This window comes from Rhineura floridana, chromosome 10, assembly GCF_030035675.1.
Source record: "Rhineura floridana isolate rRhiFlo1 chromosome 10, rRhiFlo1.hap2, whole genome shotgun sequence".
Taxonomy (NCBI): domain Eukaryota; kingdom Metazoa; phylum Chordata; class Lepidosauria; order Squamata; family Rhineuridae; genus Rhineura; species Rhineura floridana.
In genome coordinates, this window is record NC_084489.1 from 23,668,844 (window position 1) to 23,690,078 (window position 21,235).

The 21,235-nt window shown below is 41.8% G+C and overlaps 1 protein-coding gene across 4 annotated transcripts in view; it reads right to left on the reverse strand.

Moving 5' to 3' along the window:
• LOC133365555 (collagen alpha-6(VI) chain-like) overlaps positions 1-21,235 on the reverse strand; it is a 106,055-nt gene that overhangs the window by 51,279 nt on the left and 33,541 nt on the right. For all 4 annotated transcript variants that reach the window (XM_061587624.1, XM_061587623.1, XM_061587621.1 and 1 more), the window contains exons 8-11: positions 19,950-20,513; positions 16,931-17,280; positions 16,042-16,120; positions 15,162-15,307 (exon numbers count right to left, since the gene is read on the reverse strand). In XM_061587624.1, the coding sequence (XP_061443608.1) occupies positions 15,162-15,307; positions 16,042-16,120; positions 16,931-17,280; positions 19,950-20,513 (1,139 nt within the window). The remainder of the gene's footprint in view (positions 1-15,161; positions 15,308-16,041; positions 16,121-16,930; positions 17,281-19,949; positions 20,514-21,235) is intronic.

Here is a 21,235-nt window from a genome sequence, read left to right on the forward strand (position 1 = left end):
CAACTTATGGTGACCCTGTGAATAGGGTTTTCATGAGGCTGAGAGGCAGTGACTGGCCCAAGGTCACTCAGTGAGCTTCATGGCTATGTGGGGATTTGAACCCTAGTCTCATTTTGTTCTCACAACAACCCTGTGAGATAGTAGGTTAGACTGGCCCAGGCAGGGTTATTCAGTGAGCAAATAGGATCTCTTTTAATTGTGCTATCGACCTGCTTACTTCCACTCTGACTGGGGCATCTTGCAGCATGGGGAAGAGATGGGGGCACATCACAGCTGAAGTTTACCCACATAGGAGCATTATCTCTTGTTTATTTCAGAGACTCCTGTTGCAGGTTTTGCTGCTGAGAGCAGCAGTCAGTTAGTGCGGCCACTTGAGTCACAGCTTGTTGATCCTGAGGAGGCAAAACTAGAAAGTGAGGTTCAGAAAGGAGGCCCTGTGCACGAGGAGGAGGAGGGCATGAAGCAGTGCCAGTTGCCCACAGCCACATCTGCAGAACAGCAAGTACCATGGTTTGGCTTTGAGAAAGCTTGTACATTTGTGAGCCAGAGTGGGAAAAATGTTGTTGTACGATGCAATTACTGCCTTCCAAGGATCAAAAATCTGAGATCAGCTGTTTCCTCCTCATCCAATGTGAAGAAACATTTTGAGGTAAGCCTTTGTCATGCTGGTCCCCAAAGAGTGTCCATTGTCTATTTATGTTTAAATTGTGAAGTTCCTCTTCCATTTTTTCTTGGATTCATGCTTTGTTCTTCTTCCTCAGAGAGCACACCCTGAGAAGCTGAGAGCAATTGAAGAAGCAATAAAGGCAAGGAGACGTGGCCTTCCTGAACCAATGCATGACACCCCTCCTCCCAAAATGCTGAAGCAGCAGCAGACAACCCTTGAGAGGTGGGGATCTGGCAGGGATCTGCTTCTTCTGGCAGCCTGCGTACACCCTTGCTTCAAACTAGATCGGCTGGAATCGTGTCAGGCCACCACCCATACCAACAAGTAAGAACATTAGGGAAGCCTTTTGGGTGGATTACTCCAAGGGAAATGTTGTCTCAAGGGAGGCATCAGAGGGCTTAAGGTGGTAGGCAGGGGCTGGGCCTTTTCTTCCTGGGGCTCCTCATCACAACCTTGGGTTGCTGCAGGTAATCCTTAAGGGTCTGCTGTGCTGCCCCATGAGTGTGGTGACTTGGTCACCTTCCTACCTTCCATGTCATCATCCACAGGCTCAGGCTGGACCCTGAACCAGGGGACATGACAAGCATCAGGAAATGAAGAGCAGATGATGGTTTCCTAACATATATGTGTTAACATATCCTCTCTCTTTCTTAGATACACAATGGAAGCCTTGTTGAAAGCTGAAATAAAGATGGGTGTACTTAATGAGGACAGTGATCAGTCTTCAGATAAAGACCAGGAAGGAGATGACTTAGAAGATGACTTCTTTAACTTTCTGCCCCAGGGCAAGAAGTCAGCAGTGGACACTGCTGAGGAGGAACTGGTGAGGTACCTGAGGTCTCCCAGCAGGGAAGTGTCATCACCCCATGGCTTTCCACGTGTGCTGCGGTGTTTTTTGCAGCACGACACAGGCATGCCTTCAAGCGCCGCAGTAGAATGCCTGTTCAGTACTGGTGGCAACGTAATGACTGTAAAAAGACATTCCTTGTCTGACATGCTCTTTGAGCATCTTGTTCTTTTGAGACATAACAGAAACATATTATAAAAGCATTTCAAGTGTAAAATTTGATTTCAAGAGTTGGGGTATCTTCATTGCTTGGGGGGATGTGAGATTCTGTTATGCCATTATGTTAATCTTATGGATAATTTTTTTTATTCTACTACCCCCTGTGTGTGTGTGTTTATTTTTAATATTGTTTTAGGCTTCTTAGATGTGCAGCAGCCAAGGCCAGCACCTTGTAGGAGTTTTTTTAAAAAAGTAACTGAAATGTAATTGTAGTGATTACTTTTGAGGAAAAGTCAAGTAATCAGTTACTTTCAGAGCAATTGTAATTGTAACGGTAATTACTACTTTTTTGGGCCAAGTAATTGTAACTGTAATTTATTACTTTTTAAAAGTAATCTTCCAAGCTCTGGGGAGCACTCAGGAGTAAAAATGGATGCCCCTGAAGGCTGCATTTCTAAACACACTTACTAAGGAACTAAGCCCCATAGAACTCAACAGGACTTACTTTCAAGTAGATATGGTTAGGATTGCGCTGTTGGTAAAGCTTAACTAGGGATCCTCTACAAAGATATCCATATCCAAGCAGGGTTGGCAACCCCCTGCCTGGAATGCCCTGCCCCTATTTTTAACATGGCTATTCCAAACCTCTTTACAGATTTGACCCTTCACTTCAGAAAGAGGTCTGAGAAATGAGTAACAGTAAGAAGTTTCTCTACTCTTTTCTGTCTACCCTGTGGGCTGCTATAAACTCACTTTGACAGCCAACCCAATTCCAGTGAGTTATAATTGACAAAGAGAAAACACACGTGGTTTGGTCTACCTTCACAGGCAGCAGCTTGGGAACAACAACAGTTGCAGCCACACTTCCCAGTACATGAATTTTCTTTTACCACTATTGGGCAAGAAACAAACTGTCACCAATAAGATACATCATGAGTGGGTTTCAGGGGGTTGAGCTGAGCACCTGGAACCTCTCTTGTTGCTTCTACGGATGTAAGGAAGTGAGGTTAAAGGTAAATGAAATACAAACAGAAAAAGAAAAAGACAGCGATGATTTCCTCAATGCAATACCATACTAACCACAACAAAATTCCTATGAATAAGGCAGAATACTCAGCATCCCACAACAAGTCAGGATTCCTAACCAAAAACCCAAACTAAAAAAATTCTGGCAGCCAGTCAGCCAATGCCACAGAAATCCCCATGCAACACAACCTAAGTTGAGGGCTGCAGTTAGTGCAGAATGCTGTGGCATGATTGTTGACATGAGTGAGACCTTGTTAGCACATAATACCTCTGCTCTGAAAGTAGCATGGTTGCCGATTTGCTACCAGGCCAAGTTCAAGGTGTGCTTTCCATACGGGTGCCACACAGTAGTTGTTCTGCTCTTGTAAGAAATCAGTCCTTTAGTGTGGCAGCACCTACGCTTTGGAACTCCCTGCCTATTGACATTAGGCAGACACCTTTATTGTACTCTTTTCAGCACCTGCTAAAAACATTGTTGTTTAGGCAAGCGTACCCAGGCGTGTAGAAGCTATTGTTTTTTATCTGCTTTTAACTCATTGGTTTTATTATTTTGAATGTTTTTAAATACCTGTCTGTTTTTGCCAATAATTTTATTGTTTTAATTCCTTCTGTAAACTGCTTTGAGATTTTTTACAATAAAGCGGTATATAAATGTTGTAAATAAAATACATAAATAAATGTTGGAGTCTCTGTGGCCCTTGGGTCTCTTCCCACTTTTAGGAACAAAAGAATTTGCCTTATACTGACTGAGGCCATTTGGTACCATCTAGCTCAGCACTGATGACATGGACTAGCATTGGCTCTCCATGATTCCAGGCAATATTCTTTTCTAGAAATTGAATTTTGGACCTTTGCAAGCAAATATATGCCCTACCACTGAGCTACAGCCCTTGCCCTGTGTACAAAAAGTATATTTTAAAATTGTTTTTTTAATTCACTAATGAATGCACATCATACCTAGGGCAGATACACAACATTCATTCAAAGCACATTCAGCACACATTTGAAGCACATGAATCCCACCACTGAATAATGGGAACTGTAGTTTGTTAAGGGTGGTGAGAATGATAACTGTGAGGGGGAAACTACACTTTCCAGGATTCTTAGTCATGCGCTTTAAATGCAAATTGGATGTGCTTTAAATGGAGAATTATTTCTATAAGCATGACTGTCAAATACGTTTATTATTTACACAACCTGTAAAGATATTTATAGTGCAATCCTATGTTTGTTTACTCAGAAGCAAGTCCCAATGTATTCAATGGGGCTTACTCAAACAGGGAAGCATGCACAGAACTGCAATCTTAAGTGATAAGAAACACAACACAAAATTCCGAATCATGCCAGTTTAATCTGTTTTGCAACTGTTTATACTTGTTTTTATGGTTATTGGATTTTAAAGGGATTTATTTCTAGTTGTGAGCTGCTTTGGTTTCCAATCACCAATCCTACCTCCCAGGGGTGGCTGTGTGGCTGCAATTGTTGTTCCCAAGCTGCTATCTGTGAACGTAGATCAAAGTATGTGTGTTTTCTCTTTGTCAATTATTATTTACTGGAATAGGGCTGGCCTTCAAAGTGAGTTTATAGCAGCCCACAGATACACAGTACAGGGTAGAAAATCTTCTTACTGTTACTCATTTCTCAAGCCTCTTTTCTGAAGTGAAGGGTCAAATCTGTAAAGAAGTTTGGAGCAGCCATGTACAGGCAGAGCATTCCAGGCAGGGGATTGCCAGCCCTGCTTGGGTATAGATATCTTAGCAGAGGATCCCTAGTCAAGCTTTACCAACAGCACAATCCAAACCATATCAACTCAGAAGTAAGTCCTATTGAGTTCTATGGAGTTTAGTAAGTGTGTTTAGAATTGCAGCCTTCAGGGGCATCCATCTTTACTCCTGAGTACTCCTATCTAGCATCTCCACAACACTGGCTCCTTTCTTCCTACAATGGCCTTCTGGTGACTGGGCTGGCCTGAGGACACTTAAACTCTTCTTGCCAGAAGCAAGTATGTTAGATTAAATGTTTCTACCCAGGATCTATCTTTTAGCTAAGATTTGTATCTTAATTTCCAATCACAGAAATGTGTTTGTTTGAATTGTATGCTCCAAGCAACTGTGCTTGATGCTTAATGTATCATGCTTAATGACATCACTTGGACCTGCCCCTATGACATCACTAGGGCCCAACGCCATGACATCACTAGGGTCCAACCCTGAAATCTCAGGGTTTGGAATGATTCTGGAAAAAAATGACAGAGTTTGTTAACCCTATTAATCAAAAAAAGTACACTTTGAACCATTTTTCAACATGCAATACTGCCAAAGTTGTTTAGAATCATAGAATCATAGAATAGTAGAGTTGGAAGGGGCCTATAAGGCCATCAAGTCCAACCCCCTGCTCAATGCAGGAATCCAAATCAAAGCATTCCCGACAGATGGCTGTCCAGCTGCCTCTTGAATGCCTCCAGTGTCGGAGAGCCCACTACCTCTCTAGGTAATTGGTTCCATTGTCGTATGGCTCTAACAGTTAGGAAGTTTTTCCTGATGTCCAGTCGAAATCTGGCTTCCTGCAACTTGAGCCCATTATTCTGTGTCCTGCACTCTGGGACGATAGAGAAGAGATTCCAGCCCTCCTCTGTGTGACAACCTTTCATGTACTTGAAGTGTGCTATCATATCTCCCCTCAGTCTTCTCTTCTCCAGGCTAAACATGCCTAGTGCTTTCAGTCTCTCCTCATAGGGCTTTGTTTCCAGTCCCCTGATCATCTTTGTTGCCCTCCTCTGAACCTGTTCCAGTTTGTCTGCATCCTTCTTGAAGTGCGGAGACCAGAAGTGGACGCAGTATTCAAGATGAGGCCTAACCAGTGCTGAATAGAGGAGAACTAGTACTTCACACAATTTGGAAACTGTACTTCTGTTACAAAAAACTGTATTAACTGTATTAACTTCTGTTAATGGAGCCTAATATAGCATTTGCCTTTTTTGCAGCCACATCACACTGTTGGCTCATATTCAGCTTGTGATCAACGACAATTCCAAGATCCTTCTCACATGTCGTACTACTGAGCCAAGTGTCCCCATCTTATAACTGTGCATTTGGTTTCTTTTTCCTAAGTGTGGAACATAGCATTTATCCCTGTTGAATGTCATTCTGTTGTTTTCAGCCCAATGCTCCAGCCCATCAAGGTTCCTTTGAATTTTGTTTCTGTTTTCCACGGTATTAGCTATGCCCCCCAACTTTGTATCATCTGCAAATTTGATAAGCATGCTTTGTACCTCCTCATCCAAGTCGTTAATAAAAATGTTAAAGAGCACTGGGCCCAGGACCAAGCCCTGTGGTACCCCCACTTGTTTCTTCTGCCCAATTTGAGAAGGAACCATTGATAAGCACTCTTTGAGTACAATTCTGGAGCCAACTGTGGATCCACCTGATCGTTGTTTCATCCAGCCCACATTTAGCTAGCTTGCTAATCAGAATATCATGGGGCACTTTGTCAAAAGCTTTGCTGAAGTTGAGATATATTATGTCCACAGCATTCCCACAGTCTACAAGGGAGGTTACCTGATCAAAAAATGAGATGAGATTAGTTTGGCAGGATTTGTTCTTCATAAATCCATGTTGGCTCCTAGTAATCACTGCATTGCTTTCAAGGTGCTTACAGATTGACTGCTTTATAATCTGCTCCAGAGTTTTTCCAGGGATTGATGTTAGGCTGACAGGTCTGTAGTTCCCTGGTTCCTCCTTCTTGCCCTTTTTGAAGATAGGGACAACATTAGCTCTCCTCCAGTCATCCTGCACTTCACCAGTCCTCCATGATTTCGCAAAGATAATAGACAGCGGTTCTGAGAGTTCTTCAGCCAGTTCCTTCAATACTCTAGGATGCAGTTTATCGGGCCCTGGAGATTTGAACTTGTTCAAAGTGATTAGGTATTAATTGACCATTTGTCTATCGACCTCAAGCTCCAACCCTGCCCCTTCTACTTCATGTTTCCCGGGAGGGTCATAGACCCTTTTTTGGAAGAAGACTGAGCCAAAGTAGGAATTGAGCACGTCTGCCTTTTCTTTGTCATCTGTTATCATTTTGCCATCCTCATTGAGTAGCTGTGCCACCATTTCTTTTCTGTCTTTTACTATGGACATACCTGAAGAAAGCTTTTTTGTTGCTTTTAGCATCCCTCGCTAGCCTGAGCTCATTCTCAGCTTTAGCCTTCCTGACACCATCCCGGCAATTCCGTGATACCTGCCTGTACTCTTCCTTTGTGACCTGGCCTTCTTACCACTTCTTGTATGTGTCCTTTTTTGTTTTCAGGTCATTTCTAAGCTTTTTGTGAAGCCACATTGGCTTCTTCTGTTGCTTCCCCCCCCTTTTTTTCCCCCTGTTGGAATTGCTTGCTATGGCGCTTTTAGAATTTCCTTTTTTAGAAACTTCCACCCATCTTTGACTCCTTTTCTCATTAGGGTGGCTTGCCATGGAACCGTACTTACAATTGTTCTGAGTTTATTAAAATCAGCTTTCCTGAAGTCCAAGGTGCATGTATGGCTACTCTCAGCTTTTGCTTCCGTTAAAATCAAGAATTCAAGTATGGTGTGGTCACTTTCCCCCAGAGTTCCTGTAACTGCCACTTCATCCACCAAATCATCTCTGTTGGTTAGAATCAAGTCCAGGATAGCTGATCCGCTGGTTGCTTCCTTCACTTTCTGTAGGAGGAAGTTATCTCCAACACAAGTCAGAAATTACTTGGAGGGGCCATGTTTGGCAGAATTTGTCTCCCAACAGATATCAGGATAATTGAAATCCCACATTACTACTACATCATGCGTCCTCAAAACATTGGCAATTTGCTTTTCAAAAGTTACATTCTCATCTTCTCCTTGATTGGGTGGTCGGTAATAGACTCCAAGCACCACATTCCTTTTATTACTTGCCCCATTAATTTTAATCCAGATACTCCTGGTGGAGCTACCAAGCTCATCTTCCTGTATTTCTGTGCAGGGATATATATTTTTAACATATAGTGCAACTCCACCTCCCTTTTTATTCCTTCTGTTCTTGTTGAACAAGTTGTATCCTTCAATTGCTGTATTCCAGTCATTGGAGTCATCCCACCAAGTTTCAAATCAAGTCGTAATTGCCCTCCTGTATTAAGAGTTCAAGTTCGTCCTGCTTGTTTCCTATGCTCTGCGCATTAGTATACAGACATCGAAGACCATGTGATCTATGGCTTGGCTTCCTTACTACATTTTTCTGAGGACTGTTACTGGGCCCTATTAGAGCCGATCTCTCTGGTCCTGCTACTGTGCATAAGCCTTCATCAGTCGTTACCACCAGGTTTATGTCTCCCTCCCCTTTAGGATTCAGTTTAAAGCCCTCCTGATGAAGTTCTCCATGCTGTGGCCAAACACATTCTTCCCAGTCCTTGTGAGATGCAACCCATCACTTGCCAGCAGTCCATCTTCCAGGAACCATAGCCCATGGTCCCAGAATCCAAATCTCTCACGTCTGCACCACCTTCATAGCCATTCATTCACACATAGTGTTTTTCTGTTCAAATACTTTATTGCAAGGCCATAGGCCAGCGCAGATATACACAAATATACAGATTCAATACATTAAATATACAAATATAAATGTAGAAAGAAGAAAAAGGAAAGTTGGGATAAAAAATAATTTTTAAAATTATTCACAAACAACAAGAACAATCAATAGATTAAAAAAACCATGTTCTGAAGTAGTCCTTTGTTATCTTTATTTATAATTAGCCTTAGTTTATTATTTGGAAGATAGTTCTGTAATAAATTTGGCTCTCAGTTTCTGGGCTGTTAGAGCAAATAGAGCTACCTTATGCGTTACTTGAAGGTTTTGATCTGACATTAAAAAAACTACTTTTTCGTCATCCGTAATCAACCTATCTGCAACCAACCATTCCTGCAGGAGGTGAAGCCTGAGGTCTTGATATATTGGGCAGTAGAGCAAAATGTGCAAGAGGTCCTCCTCCTCATTATTATCACAAGCACATTTTCTCAGGTTCTTGGGGATATTTGTTATTCTGCCCAATCTGCCAGCATTTGGAAGTGTAAAAAAACAAATTGCAGTAAATGCGCGTCTTAGGTTAATGCGAAGTGGCTGTAAAAGATATTGGGAACAGATAGAATCAGTTTTGAATCTCCAATACCATGGAGCTACACGGGAGTTGAGTAGGGTAAGTCTATCTAAGTATTTAGAATGATTAAAAATCACCTCACGAAGCCTCTTGTTTGTATCTATAGTATAAAATTGATGAGTAGTTAAATGATATCTGTGCAGCAGTTCTTCTATTTTACAACCCCAAATTTTGTGTGAAAAAGGGTGACAGATACAACATTTTAATAGATCTTTGCCTTGCATAGAGGTAAAAGTTCTCACAAATCTTAAAAGAGCTAAATGTATGTGGGCGCTAATTGGAGGGATACCAGTCTCCGCCCGGAGCATAGCTGCAGACGTTCCAGGTGGCAGGAAAAGTAGGCGCCTTAGAAAATTTGTCTGAATAGTCTCTAGGGTTTGAATTGTTGCAGCTTCCAAACCCCAGACCGGTGCACCGTATATTACATGCGAAATTACTTTGGCCTCGAATATCTTTAGGGCTGGCATGATCAAATTGCCCCCTACGGATCGATAAAATTTTAGGATTGCCCCAACATTTTTTGTTGCTAATTGTTTTATTAAATGGATATGAGATTTCCAAGAAAGAGTATCTGAAAAGGTCACACCCAAATATTTGAATGTTCGGCATTGTTCTAGTTTATGATTTTCCAATGACCATTGATGGTTCAGAGCCCAACTTCGCCTAATATTTAAACAGAATTCTGACAGAACCCATACTCTTTTATTCAGATCAATGAAGATTGCATATAAAAATCTGTTGAGTCAAAAGAAAATGGATTTTGCAGCCTCCTGTTGGCTGAAATTGGCTAATGCGATCTCCTTAAACCAAGACCGTCTATTCTGGGACATAGTTAAACAAGGGATGGACTCGTCAAAGCAAAAAAAAGTATTTCAAATTCCAAATTCGACCTGGTATACTCATTTTCATAGTTTATATTCCTCTTTATCATTCTCTCAAACTAACATCCTGGAACTAGATATTGGAAATCTCCACCAGTGGCCCCCAGTCTCTGTTAATGAGATCACATTATTAATTCAATCGTTGAAATTTGGGAAAGCTCCGGGGGAAGATTTCTTACCCCCTGAAATCTTTAAACACTTCTCCGACTGGTGGGCCCCTTTATTGGCACGTTTATTCACCAAAATCAATAATACCGGTGTCATTCCAGATGGATGGAGATCCAGTATCATCGTTCCAATATATTAAAAAAATGATCCCTTTGACCCGACCAACTATCGTCCCATTAGTTTAATAGATGTGACAGCTAAGCTATATAGCAAATTTCTCTTCCAGAAGTTAGAACATTGGGCAGATGTAAATCAGCTTATATCCCCTGAACAAATTGGCTTTAAAAAAGGTTCCTCTGCGACAGATCATTGCCTTACTTTATATTTCTTGGCAAAAATGAATATAATGGGTCCTGTAAGACACCTTTATGCGGCCTTTGTTGATCTGGCCGCAGCATTCGATTCAGTGGACAGAAATATTCTATGGTCCAAGTTATACAACATGGGAATTGATCGACGGCATAGTGTTTTTCTTTCCCTTTCTACTCCTCTTCTAAGTACTGGAAGGATGGATGAAAAAACTGTCTGGGCCCCAAAGTCTTTGAGTTTCTTTCCGAGAGCTTCAAAGTTTATGTAATTCAGTGTGGATGCTTGAAATTTTATATTGGACAGATCTCTAGAATTGTTAAAAAACGCATAGGGGAACACCTCAGCAATATTAGGAACAAGAGGTCTGGGGCCCCCTTAGTGGATCATTTCAATAGTTGCCACTACTGTGTTGTCGAGCTTTTTAGAAAAAGTATGTCAGAAGAGTAATAATGTTTTGCTTAGGAGAGAGATGTCATGGATACTGGATTTGAAAATGATGACCCCTAATGGTCTTAATGAGGAGCTCGAGTTTCTTCCTCTCCTATGAAATCTAAAACATAAGAACATAAGAACATAAGAAGAGCCTGCTGGATCAGGCCAGTGGCCCATCTAGTCCAGCATCCTGTTCTCACAGTGGCCAACCAGGTGCCTGGGGGAAGCCCGCAAGCAGGACCCGAGTGCAAGAACACTCTCCCCTCCTCAGGCTTCCGGCAACTGGTTTTCAGAAGCATGCTGCCTCTGACTAGGGTGGCAGAGCACAGCCATCATGGCTAGTAGCCATTGATAGCCCTGTCCTCCATGAATTTGTCTAATCTTCTTTTAAAGCCATCCAAGCTGGTGGCCATTACTGCATCCTGTGGGAGCAAATTCCATAGTTTAACTATGCGCTGAGTAAAGAAGTACTTCCTTTTGTCTGTCCTGAATCTTCCAACATTCAGCTTCTTTGAATGTCCACGAGTTCTAGTATTATGAGAGAGGGAGAAGAACTTTTCTCTATCCACTTTCTCAATGCCATGCATAATTTTATACACTTCTATCATGTCTCCTCTGACCCGCCTTTTCTCTAAACTAAAAAGCCCCAAATGCTGCAACCTTTCCTCGTAAGGGAGTCGCTCCATCCCCTTGATCATTCTGGTTGCCCTCTTCTGAACCTTTTCCAACTCTAGAATATCCTTTTTGAGATGAGGCGACCAGAACTGTACACAGTATTCCAAATGCGGCCGCACCATAGATTTATACAACGGCATTATGATATCGGCTGTTTTATTTTCAATACCTTTCCTAATTATTGCTAGCATGGAATTTGCCTTTTTCACAGCTGCCGCACACTGGGTCGACATTTTCATCGTGCTGTCCACTACAACCCCGAGGTCTCTCTCCTGGTCGGTCACCGCCAGTTCAGACCCCATGAGCGTATATGTGAAATTAAGATTTTTTGCTCCAATATGCATAATTTTACACTTGTTTATATTGAATTGCATTTGCCATTTTTCTGCCCATTCACTCAGTTTGGAGAGGTCTTTTTGGAGCTCTTCGCAATCCCTTTTTGTTTTAACAACCCTGAACAATTTAGTGTCGTCAGCAAACTTGGCCACTTCACTGCTCACTCCTAATTCTAGGTCATTAATGAACAAGTTGAAAAGTACAGGTCCCAATACCGATCCTTGAGGGACTCCACTTTCTACAGCCCTCCATTGGGAGAACTGTCCGTTGATTCCTACTCTCTGCTTTCTGCTTCTTAACCAATTCCTTATCCACAAGAGGACCTCTCCTCTTATGCCATGACTGCTAAGCTTCCTCAGAAGCCTTTGGTGAGGTACCTTGTCAAACGCTTTTTGAAAGTCTAAGTACACTATGTCCACTGGATCACCTCTATCTATATGCTTGTTGACACTCTCAAAGAATTCTAATAGGTTACTGAGACAGGACTTTCCCTTGCAGAAGCCATGCTGGCTCTGCTTCAGCAAGGCTTGTTCTTCTATGTGCTTAGTTAATCTAGCTTTAATAATACTTTCTACCAGTTTTCCAGGGACAGAAGTTAAGCTAACTGGCCTGTAATTTCCGGGATCCCCTCTGGATCCCTTTTTGAAGATTGGCGTTACATTTGCCACTTTCCAGTCCTCAGGCACGGAGGAGGACCCAAGGGACAAGTTACTTATTTTAGTTAGCAGATCAGCAATTTCACATTTGAGTTCTTCGAGAACTCTCGGGTGGATGCCATCCGGGCCCGGTGATTTGTCAGTTTTTATATTGTCCATTAAGCTTAGAACTTCCTCTCTCGTTACCACTATTTGTCTTAGTTCCTCAGAATCCCTTCCTGCAAATGTTAGTTCAGGTTCAGGGATCTGCCCTATATCTTCCACTGTGAAGACAGATGCAAAGAATTTATTTAGCTTCTCTGCAATCTCCTTATCGTTCTTTAGTACACCTTTGACTCCCTTATCATCCAAGGGTCCAATTGTCTCCCTAGATGGTCTCCTGCTTTGAATGTATTTATAGAATTTTTTGTTGTTGGTTTTCATGTTCTTAGCAATATGCTCCTCAAATTCTTTTTTAGCATCCCTTATTGTCTTCTTGCATTTCTTTTGCCAGAGTTTGTGTTCTTTTTTATTTTCTTCATTCGGACAAGACTTCCATTTTCTGAAGGAAGACTTTATGCCTCTAAGAGCTTCCTTGACTTTGCTCATTAACCATGCTGGCATCTTCTTGGCCCTGGCGGTACCTTTTCTGATCTGTGGTATGCACTCCAGTTGAGCTTCTAATATAGTGTTTTTAAAATACTTCCAAGCATTTTCCAGTGTTGTGACCCTCTGGACTTTGTTTTTCAGCTTTCTTTTTACCAATCCCCTCATTTTTGTGAAGTTTCCTCTTTTGAAGTCAAATGTGACCGTGTTGGATTTTCTTGGCAATTGGCCAGTTACATGTATGTTTAATTTAATAGCACTGTGGTCACTGCTCCCAATCGGTTCAACAACACTTACATCTCACACCAGGTCCTGGTCCCCACTGAGGATTAAGTCCAGGGTTGCCGTCCCTCTGGTCGGTTCCATGACCAACTGGTCTAGGAAATAGTCATTTAGAATATCTAGAAACTTTGCTTCTTTGTCATGACTGGAACACATATGCGGCCAGTCTATGTCCGGGTAGTTGAAGTCACCCATTACTACCACATTTCCTAGTTTGGATGCTTCCTCAATTTCATATCTCATCTCAAGGTCTCCCTGAGCATTTTGATCAGGGGGACGATAGATCGTTCCCAGTATTAAGTCCCTCCTGGGGCATGGTATCACCACCCACAACGATTCTGTGGAGGAGTCTGCCTCTTTTGGGGTTTCGAGCTTGCTGGATTCAATGCCTTCTTTCACGTATAGAGTGACTCCGCCACCAATACGTCCTTCCCTGTCCTTCCGATATAGTTTATATCCAGGGATAACCGTATCCCACTGGTTTTCTCCATTCCACCAGGTCTCGGTTATGCTCACTATATCAATGCTCTTCTCTAAGACCAAGCACTCCAGTTCTCCCATCTTGGTTCGGAGGCTCCTAGCATTAGTGTACAGGCACTTGTAAGCAGTATCTCTCTTCAAGTGTCTTTGGCACTTGTGGTTAGGCCTGTGGTAATTTTGCTCTTCTGAATTTATATCCTGTGCCCCTGCTCTCACAATGCCTACTTCTAGGCCTACCCCTTTTAAAATTTCATCATTTCTTTGGTTTTTATCCCAGGGGGGAGGTTTATTCCGAACCGGACCTTTCTCAGCTCCTGTCGGGTTTCCCCCCTCAGTCAGTTTAAAAGCTGCTCTGCTACCTTTTTAATTTTAAGTGCCAGCAGTCTGGTTCCATTCTGGTTCAAGTGGAGCCCATTCCTTTTGTACAGGCCCGGCTTGTCCCAAAATGTTCCCCAGTGCCTAACAAATCCAAACCCTTCCACCCGACACCATCGTCTCATCCACGCATTGAGACTGCAAAGCTGGGCCTGTCTGGCTGGTCCTGCGCGTGGAACTGGTAGCATTTCAGAGAAAGCCACCTTGGAGGTCCTGGCTTTCAGCATCCTACCTAGCAACCTAAATTTTGCTTCCAGGACCTCACGGCTGCATTTCCCCATGTCGTTGGTGCCAACGTGCACCACGACCACTGACTCCTTCCCAGCACTGTCTACCAAACTATCTAAACGACGGGCGATATCCGCAACCTTCGCACCAGGCAGGCAAAACACCTTGCGGTCTACACGCCCATCACACACCCCACTGTCTATGTTTCTAATGATCGAATCACCCACTACAAGGATCCCTCCACCCCCTGGAGATATATCCTCGGCACGAGAGGATAGCTGCTCATCCCCCAAGGAATGGGTCCCTTCTAAGGGATCGTTTCCCTCTTCCTCAGCTGGATGCTCTCCTTCCCCGAGACCATCGTTCTCCATGATAGCAGGAGAGCTATCATCGTTGGAGTGGGACACAGCTATAACGTCCATGGTCCCTTGTTTTCCACCCCCAGATGGTTGTCATTTAGTAATAAGAAAAATAAGTGGTTTCACTGGCATCATATTTCTGGTTGCTTGCCTAATGTTCTGTTCTTTGAGGCGTTTATATTGTTGTAGGCGGTCTGCTCATTTGAACTTCTCGTTAGCCTGCACTGTAAGTCATAGACTGATTTATAGATTTTATATGTATGTTTTTACATGTTCATGTAAGTAAATTTGTCCCTGCTGTTTTATTTATAGCCCCTGATGAAGGCCTAAAAACCAATAGGCTGAAATGCGTCAGGTTTGAATACACAATAAATTCCTATTTTTTCTAGCATCTTGGTTTTTGCCCCCCCCCTTTTTTTCTGGTTTGGATGCTAGCCACTCCTCGTTGCTTTGGAATGATTCTGACCTGGCAACCCTAAAAGAGATGGACCTTTAAGCCTTGAAATGTAATCCACTGTTCCTTAAACTTATAAACTTACCACATATGCAAACAGTCTTCTGGCAATATTTTGTGTACCGATAGTTAACTGATTATTATATCCAAATCCCTTTCCAAATTCAATAGACAGTAGATCTGCAAAGTTGGTGGCTCCTTCCAGGGCAACTGTTAGTATTCCATCCAGTCCTATTTGAAACATTGATTATTATAAATATGTTTACATTTCTTTTTCTCAGACTATTATTTGTCATTTTGTTTTTCATTTCCTTACACTGAAGGGTTAACTCAGATTATGGTAAATAAAATGAAGAGTATGAAGAATATATCATTTTTCACTGCTCACTTTTACAACTCTAGCCTGGAGTAGATGGACATCACATAGTTAGGGACCAAGGAAGCAAAATAATTCTCCAACTTTCTGAATTTGTTCAGACATATTAGCACCGACAATTCACACCAATCACCCCCCCCAAGTAGGTCACACTGATAGAAACAATGAATTTATTTGTATAGATATACATAGCTGTGACAGTGAACTATAGCTTGTATTGACATAGCTTCAGCAGCACCAATGCTTGGGATGAATGGCAAGTTGAATTCATCCTGCTGTGCTGCCCACTAACAGCAGCCCCTTAATAAGAACGTGTTATCATTACCCTGGAGAGTCCCCCATTTCTTGTCCTAGAATGTAAAGGAATTTGTCCTTGCAGGATTTCAAACTGAATAGCTCTACTACCCTGGGTATGGGCTGAAGGCATATGATACAGAAACCGCGCTGAAGCTAAGTGGGTTTGAGTTCTGCTTAGTGCCAAGATAGCAGACTTCCTGGGAATCCTGCATATGTCACCTTGCGTAACACTTTGTTATAGCAGTAATTCACTTGAACTAAAACTATCATATTCTGATTTTCTGTAAGGTACCTTTTTTCCTAAATTCTTCAGATTTCCGTTTAAGTGCTTCTTTGTCATCATCCAAGCCATCAGAGAACAGAAGTAACACCTAAAGAAAGAATAGGAAGGTGAGACTAAAACAGCAACAATATAGGATCAAAATAGCAACAAGATATATGATATACACCCTCATTCATCAAATAGTCTGATGGATATCTAGGCTGAAAGAATAATCACACATCTGGAGAATGGAAATTCTTTTAGATGAAGTAAAACTAGGGATGGAGGAGAAATTTGGTTCCATTTGCATTTTAATACACAAACCAAAATGTAGCTTTCCTTTGAAATTCACACTTTCCCAAACTTTGTGAGGCAGTTTTCTAGTTAAAATATGGCACAAAAATGTGTATTTTAGGGAGAAATGTGCATGAAAATACATGTATTCATGAAAACAATATACCAAAATGCATTATATTAGGGGAAATTTCTTGCAAAAGTGAGTATATAAGGAAAAATTGTATAAAAATATGTGTATTAGAAATGTGCTCTAAACTACAATTTTAAAAAAATTGCACAGTGATGGACAAATGTGGTGAACGGAACTTAAGACTGGAATGAGACACCACGAAAAACTGAAATGGAAGATTCAACCATCCCTAGTTAACACTGACATGGGACTACAAAGCAGATACACAGTGAAGGAAATTAAGATTATTCCAGTGGGTTAACTGGTCGGTTTGCTGTATCATATTCCAGAGCTTGGAAAAGTTACTTTTTTGAACTACAACTCCCATCAGCCCAATCCAGTGGCCATGCTGGCTGGAGCTGATGGGAGTGGTAGTTCAAAAAAGTAACTTTTCCAAGCTCTGCATATTATACAGTATTTAAATACCATCTGTTGTACATGATAATAAATTACCTTGCTTCGGTTTTGATTACTAGATATGTTTTCAAATGCATTCCAAAGGTTGTCCAAGAACTTGACATTGAGATATGATGGGCTGCTGATCACAACTTTCCTGAGTTTCTCTAGAATTTTTTCATGGTCGACGTGGAGAGCTGGCAATAAAGGTGGGTCTGTATTTTCTATTGCACTTGCCACACTGAACTGGGTTTTTGTTCCTTTATTACAATGCACAGTACTATATGATGTAAAGTCTTTTAAAATACTAGGAAGGTAGGCCTCCAAAAGGCGCTGGTGGTTGAAAAGAAGGTCCCCTGGCTTCTGAGATGAAATATCAAATCCCATAACAACATCCACAAAACATGCTGTTTTAGGGAAACACAAAGATTAAAAAAATATCAGAAATTAACTGTGGAAGTAAACATTGCAAAAAGATAGAAACAGAAAGACCAGTAAAGGACCATATTCATGCTGAAAATAAAGCAAACTCGACAACTCTGGACTATTTACCCAGGGCCAGCACCAAAGGGCAGCTAGGTCGGGCCCTGGCTGAGGACCCCTGTGGACCAGAGAGGCCCCTGTAGGGCCCTTCCTTAGGGCGTGGAGGTAGCGCTCCCCTTCCGTGATCCTCGGCAGGGTCAACTCCCAACCCTGCCACAGATCACAGAAACTGAACTCCCAGCCCCTGCCCATACAGACCATGCTGGCCTGTGGCACCCACCCACTCCATCTACCTCTCCTTCCTTTTTGTGAATGCCCTGCATGCTGCACGCGCAGCTGCCATCAACCAAGATGGCAGCAGAGGCTTCTCTAAGGGGCTAATGCCCCTACCACCATCTTGATTGGTGGCAGACTTGTGAGTGCACTCAGCATAGCATGCATGCATGCCATTAACAAAGATGGAGGCAAGGGCATCAGCCCCTTAGAGAAGCCTCCACTGCCATCTTGGTTGATGGCAGCAATCTGCACGCTGAGTGTGCAGGGCATTCACAGAAAGAGAGAAGAGGTAGGTGGAGTGGTCCCGCACGGTCTGTGGGGGGGACTAGGAGCAGGGCCCCTGGGGCAGGCTGGCACCCAAGGGCCCAGTCACGCCTGGCACTGGCCCTGTACTTACCCCTTGAGATTGATTGCTACTAGATTTATTAGGTGATATTATTAGGTCTGGATAAATGTCTGCCTTAATTTATTTCACTGGCCAACTGTACGTACATTGAAATGCACTGTATAAAATGATACTTGGAGGGGGCATATGAGGAAGGGCGTCCAATGATTATTGCAGTGTCCTGGTTGATTCATATGGTGAGAGACAGTCCTTGAATATTCAAAGTGCTATAAGTTCATGTGAGTCAAAAGCTCATACTTCCAGTATTCTGAATATTCCTTATTCAAAATTCTTTGAATAATAAAATCCAAAACTGATCTGACATAAATCTCCACTTCTAATATCAGATAGAATATTGTCATTTAACTTTGACATTTTTCATCTTACATAATAGAATAAGATTTTCATTCACCTGTGCACAACCTGCTATTTATGAGGCATCCTCAGAACCTCAGAACTTGGAGCAGACCAGTATGGTCATCTAGTCCATCTGAAAAATATGATATTCTATACTTAAACCCTCCCTGTCCAGCCTTTCCTTGAAGAAAGATTTGACAATAACCCCAGGCATCTTGCTCTGTTGCTGGACTACTTTATAGAGATGGCCCCTCCAGACGTCCTTTTCATTGGGCATTCAGGATTATTTGTGTTCGTTACACTATTGGGAGGGTCACACACTACTGCTTTCAGTACTGTTTGCACCTATAAAGGTTTTGGTGCGGTCACACTGGTCACACTCCAAGCAGTCCGTATCCTATAACTTCCTGCTTAAATTCAATAACTTTGTTCTGGTTTATTTTTGTCCCACTTTTGTTGTGCTATAGCCCCTTAAGCAATAAGGTGATAGCATGTGGGAAGCATTGCAGAACAAACTAAAGCAGAATAAATCCACCACAAATGCACTATTATTGTGTCAAGAACATGTTGCAGAATACACCCACAATAAAACACCAGTCTGGAAGGGCCCATAGCATTTTCTCCCTAATGATAAATCCAAATCTCTTTCCTTTATTTTAAACTCTTGATTCCTGTCTCAGAGAGCACTTCTAGAATCTCAACGTGTTAGAAACTTATGGGTCTCTATAGACCTAATCATTGTCATAACAGAAATGAGTTGATGAGGAAAAATGTAGAGGTCACAAGAAGACATGAAATGAGGAATTCAGAAGTGATCCAACTGAGTCCTTTTAGACACACAAAAGAGCTCGTACATGCTCAGTCAGATTGACTTCCCTCATAACAGGAGCCACCACCAGCCATGCCCCACAACATAACAATGCAGACTTTTAAAGTTCTCCTTGTTGTTGTTATGTGCCTTCAAGTCAATTACGACTTATGTCAACCCTATGAATCAGTGACCTCCAATAGCATCTGTTGTGAACTGCCCTATTCAGATCTTGTAAGTTCAGGTCTGTGGCGTCCTTTATGGAATCAATCCATCTCTTGTTTTGTCATCCTCTTTTTCTACTCCCTTCTGTTTTTCCCAGCATGATTGTCTTTTCTAGTGAATCATGTCTTTTCATTATGTATCCAAAATATAACCACAGTTTCATCCTAAGTTCTCCTAAAATGCAAAAAAAGTTTGGTATACATTGTAGATGGGGAGGATCAAAGTCCTTCTTAGCTGGCAGAGCTAGTCACATGATTTTGTGGATTGTTGCCAATGGACTTCATGTGACAATGAAGAGAAGGCTATGGTAGTTTGGTTGTGCAAAAAGAATGAAACAGTGAAGAGCCCCAAGTGTGGCAACGAATAAGGAGGAAAGAACAAAAACAGAAAGTAGATTTGAATAAAGAAGGGAATGAACTTTTTGGGAAATTAATTTACAGACGCGTAATTCCTTTTTATACAGTTTTACATTAGACATCTATGAAAAAAGAAACATAGGTAAACAAAGAAGATCCAAAATGGTTTTATTGAAATGAACTTACTTGCTGTAACATCATCTTTACACATTTCATCTGTTACGGGTTTTACAATATTCGACAGTTCACTGAAGTTAGCCACTGTGTATATCCTATCTGAGGAGTCAGTGATCTGATAAAGTTGTCCCTGTTTAATCTTTCCCACTCCAATTACATGAATCTCCACACCTTCATTTCTCAGATCCTCTGCTGGCTGTTCAACACTGTCATCTGAGTCTCCATCTGTGATTACCAGCAACTTTGACAGGATATTTCTAGGTATTCTGCGTCTTGTGGAGTTGAAGAAGGCTTTCACTTCTTTGAGAGCCTTTCCAATGAAAGTATTACCACCTTCCATCATTAAAACATTAACGATTTTATCTTTCAGTTCTGATTTGTTCTGATAAGCACCCAGACTGAATTCTTCTTGATACATGTCGCTAAATTGGGCCATGCCAACTTGTATCTTGTCATTATAATCAATCAAATCCAATAGTTTTTTCAGAAAGTCTTTCATCTTATTGAAGTCAGCTTTGGGTATACTTCGGGATCCATCAATCAAGAAAACAAGATCTGCTTGGATTACACATCCTATAAGAAAAAACGCGTTAAAACAAAGACGTTTCACATTAATATTGCAAAGAAAGGGAAAACAACAGTCACATAGGATAACATTCTGTGGAGGCTATCCAATCCACCAAAAGCCAGGTATTGAAAAGAGATGTCAATGGTCATGGTAAAACCTTAAAAGTATACCGCATCACCGAGCTATGGCGGTTCCACCTGCCTTTTCTTGGTCCTAAATTATGTGAATCACTTCACATTATGGAGATACCATACCTATACTCAAGGTGTATCTTGAGTTGAAAGACATCATGCAGTATGGCAGTGTTTCTGAAAGAGGCTGAGGTCATATATGATGCATTACAGTAATTTAATATACACATCCTAGTTTAACAGAGCTAAACCACTTTGCAGAATTTTCTCGAAATGTTCTCCACTATTTCTTTGTGGCATCCATCATCTTCCTCCCACAATGCCTTGAAATGACACTAGATACAGGGCATTGTGGAGGATGAAAAATGGTGGCCAGCATGCCAACACAGTTGCTGCTGCCACCACTATGAAAAAATTGGAGCATGGGGGGAGAAGCTGTGCTACTAAGACTGTTAATCATAATAGATCTATATTGAGAAACTGTTGAAGAATTTCTTCTCCCACTGGATTTCTACTGATTGAAGTTGGTGAACTATCAGGTGATCACTTCCTACAGCCCCACCCCCCTCCTTAAAATTCCCTCTGTGATTATTCTA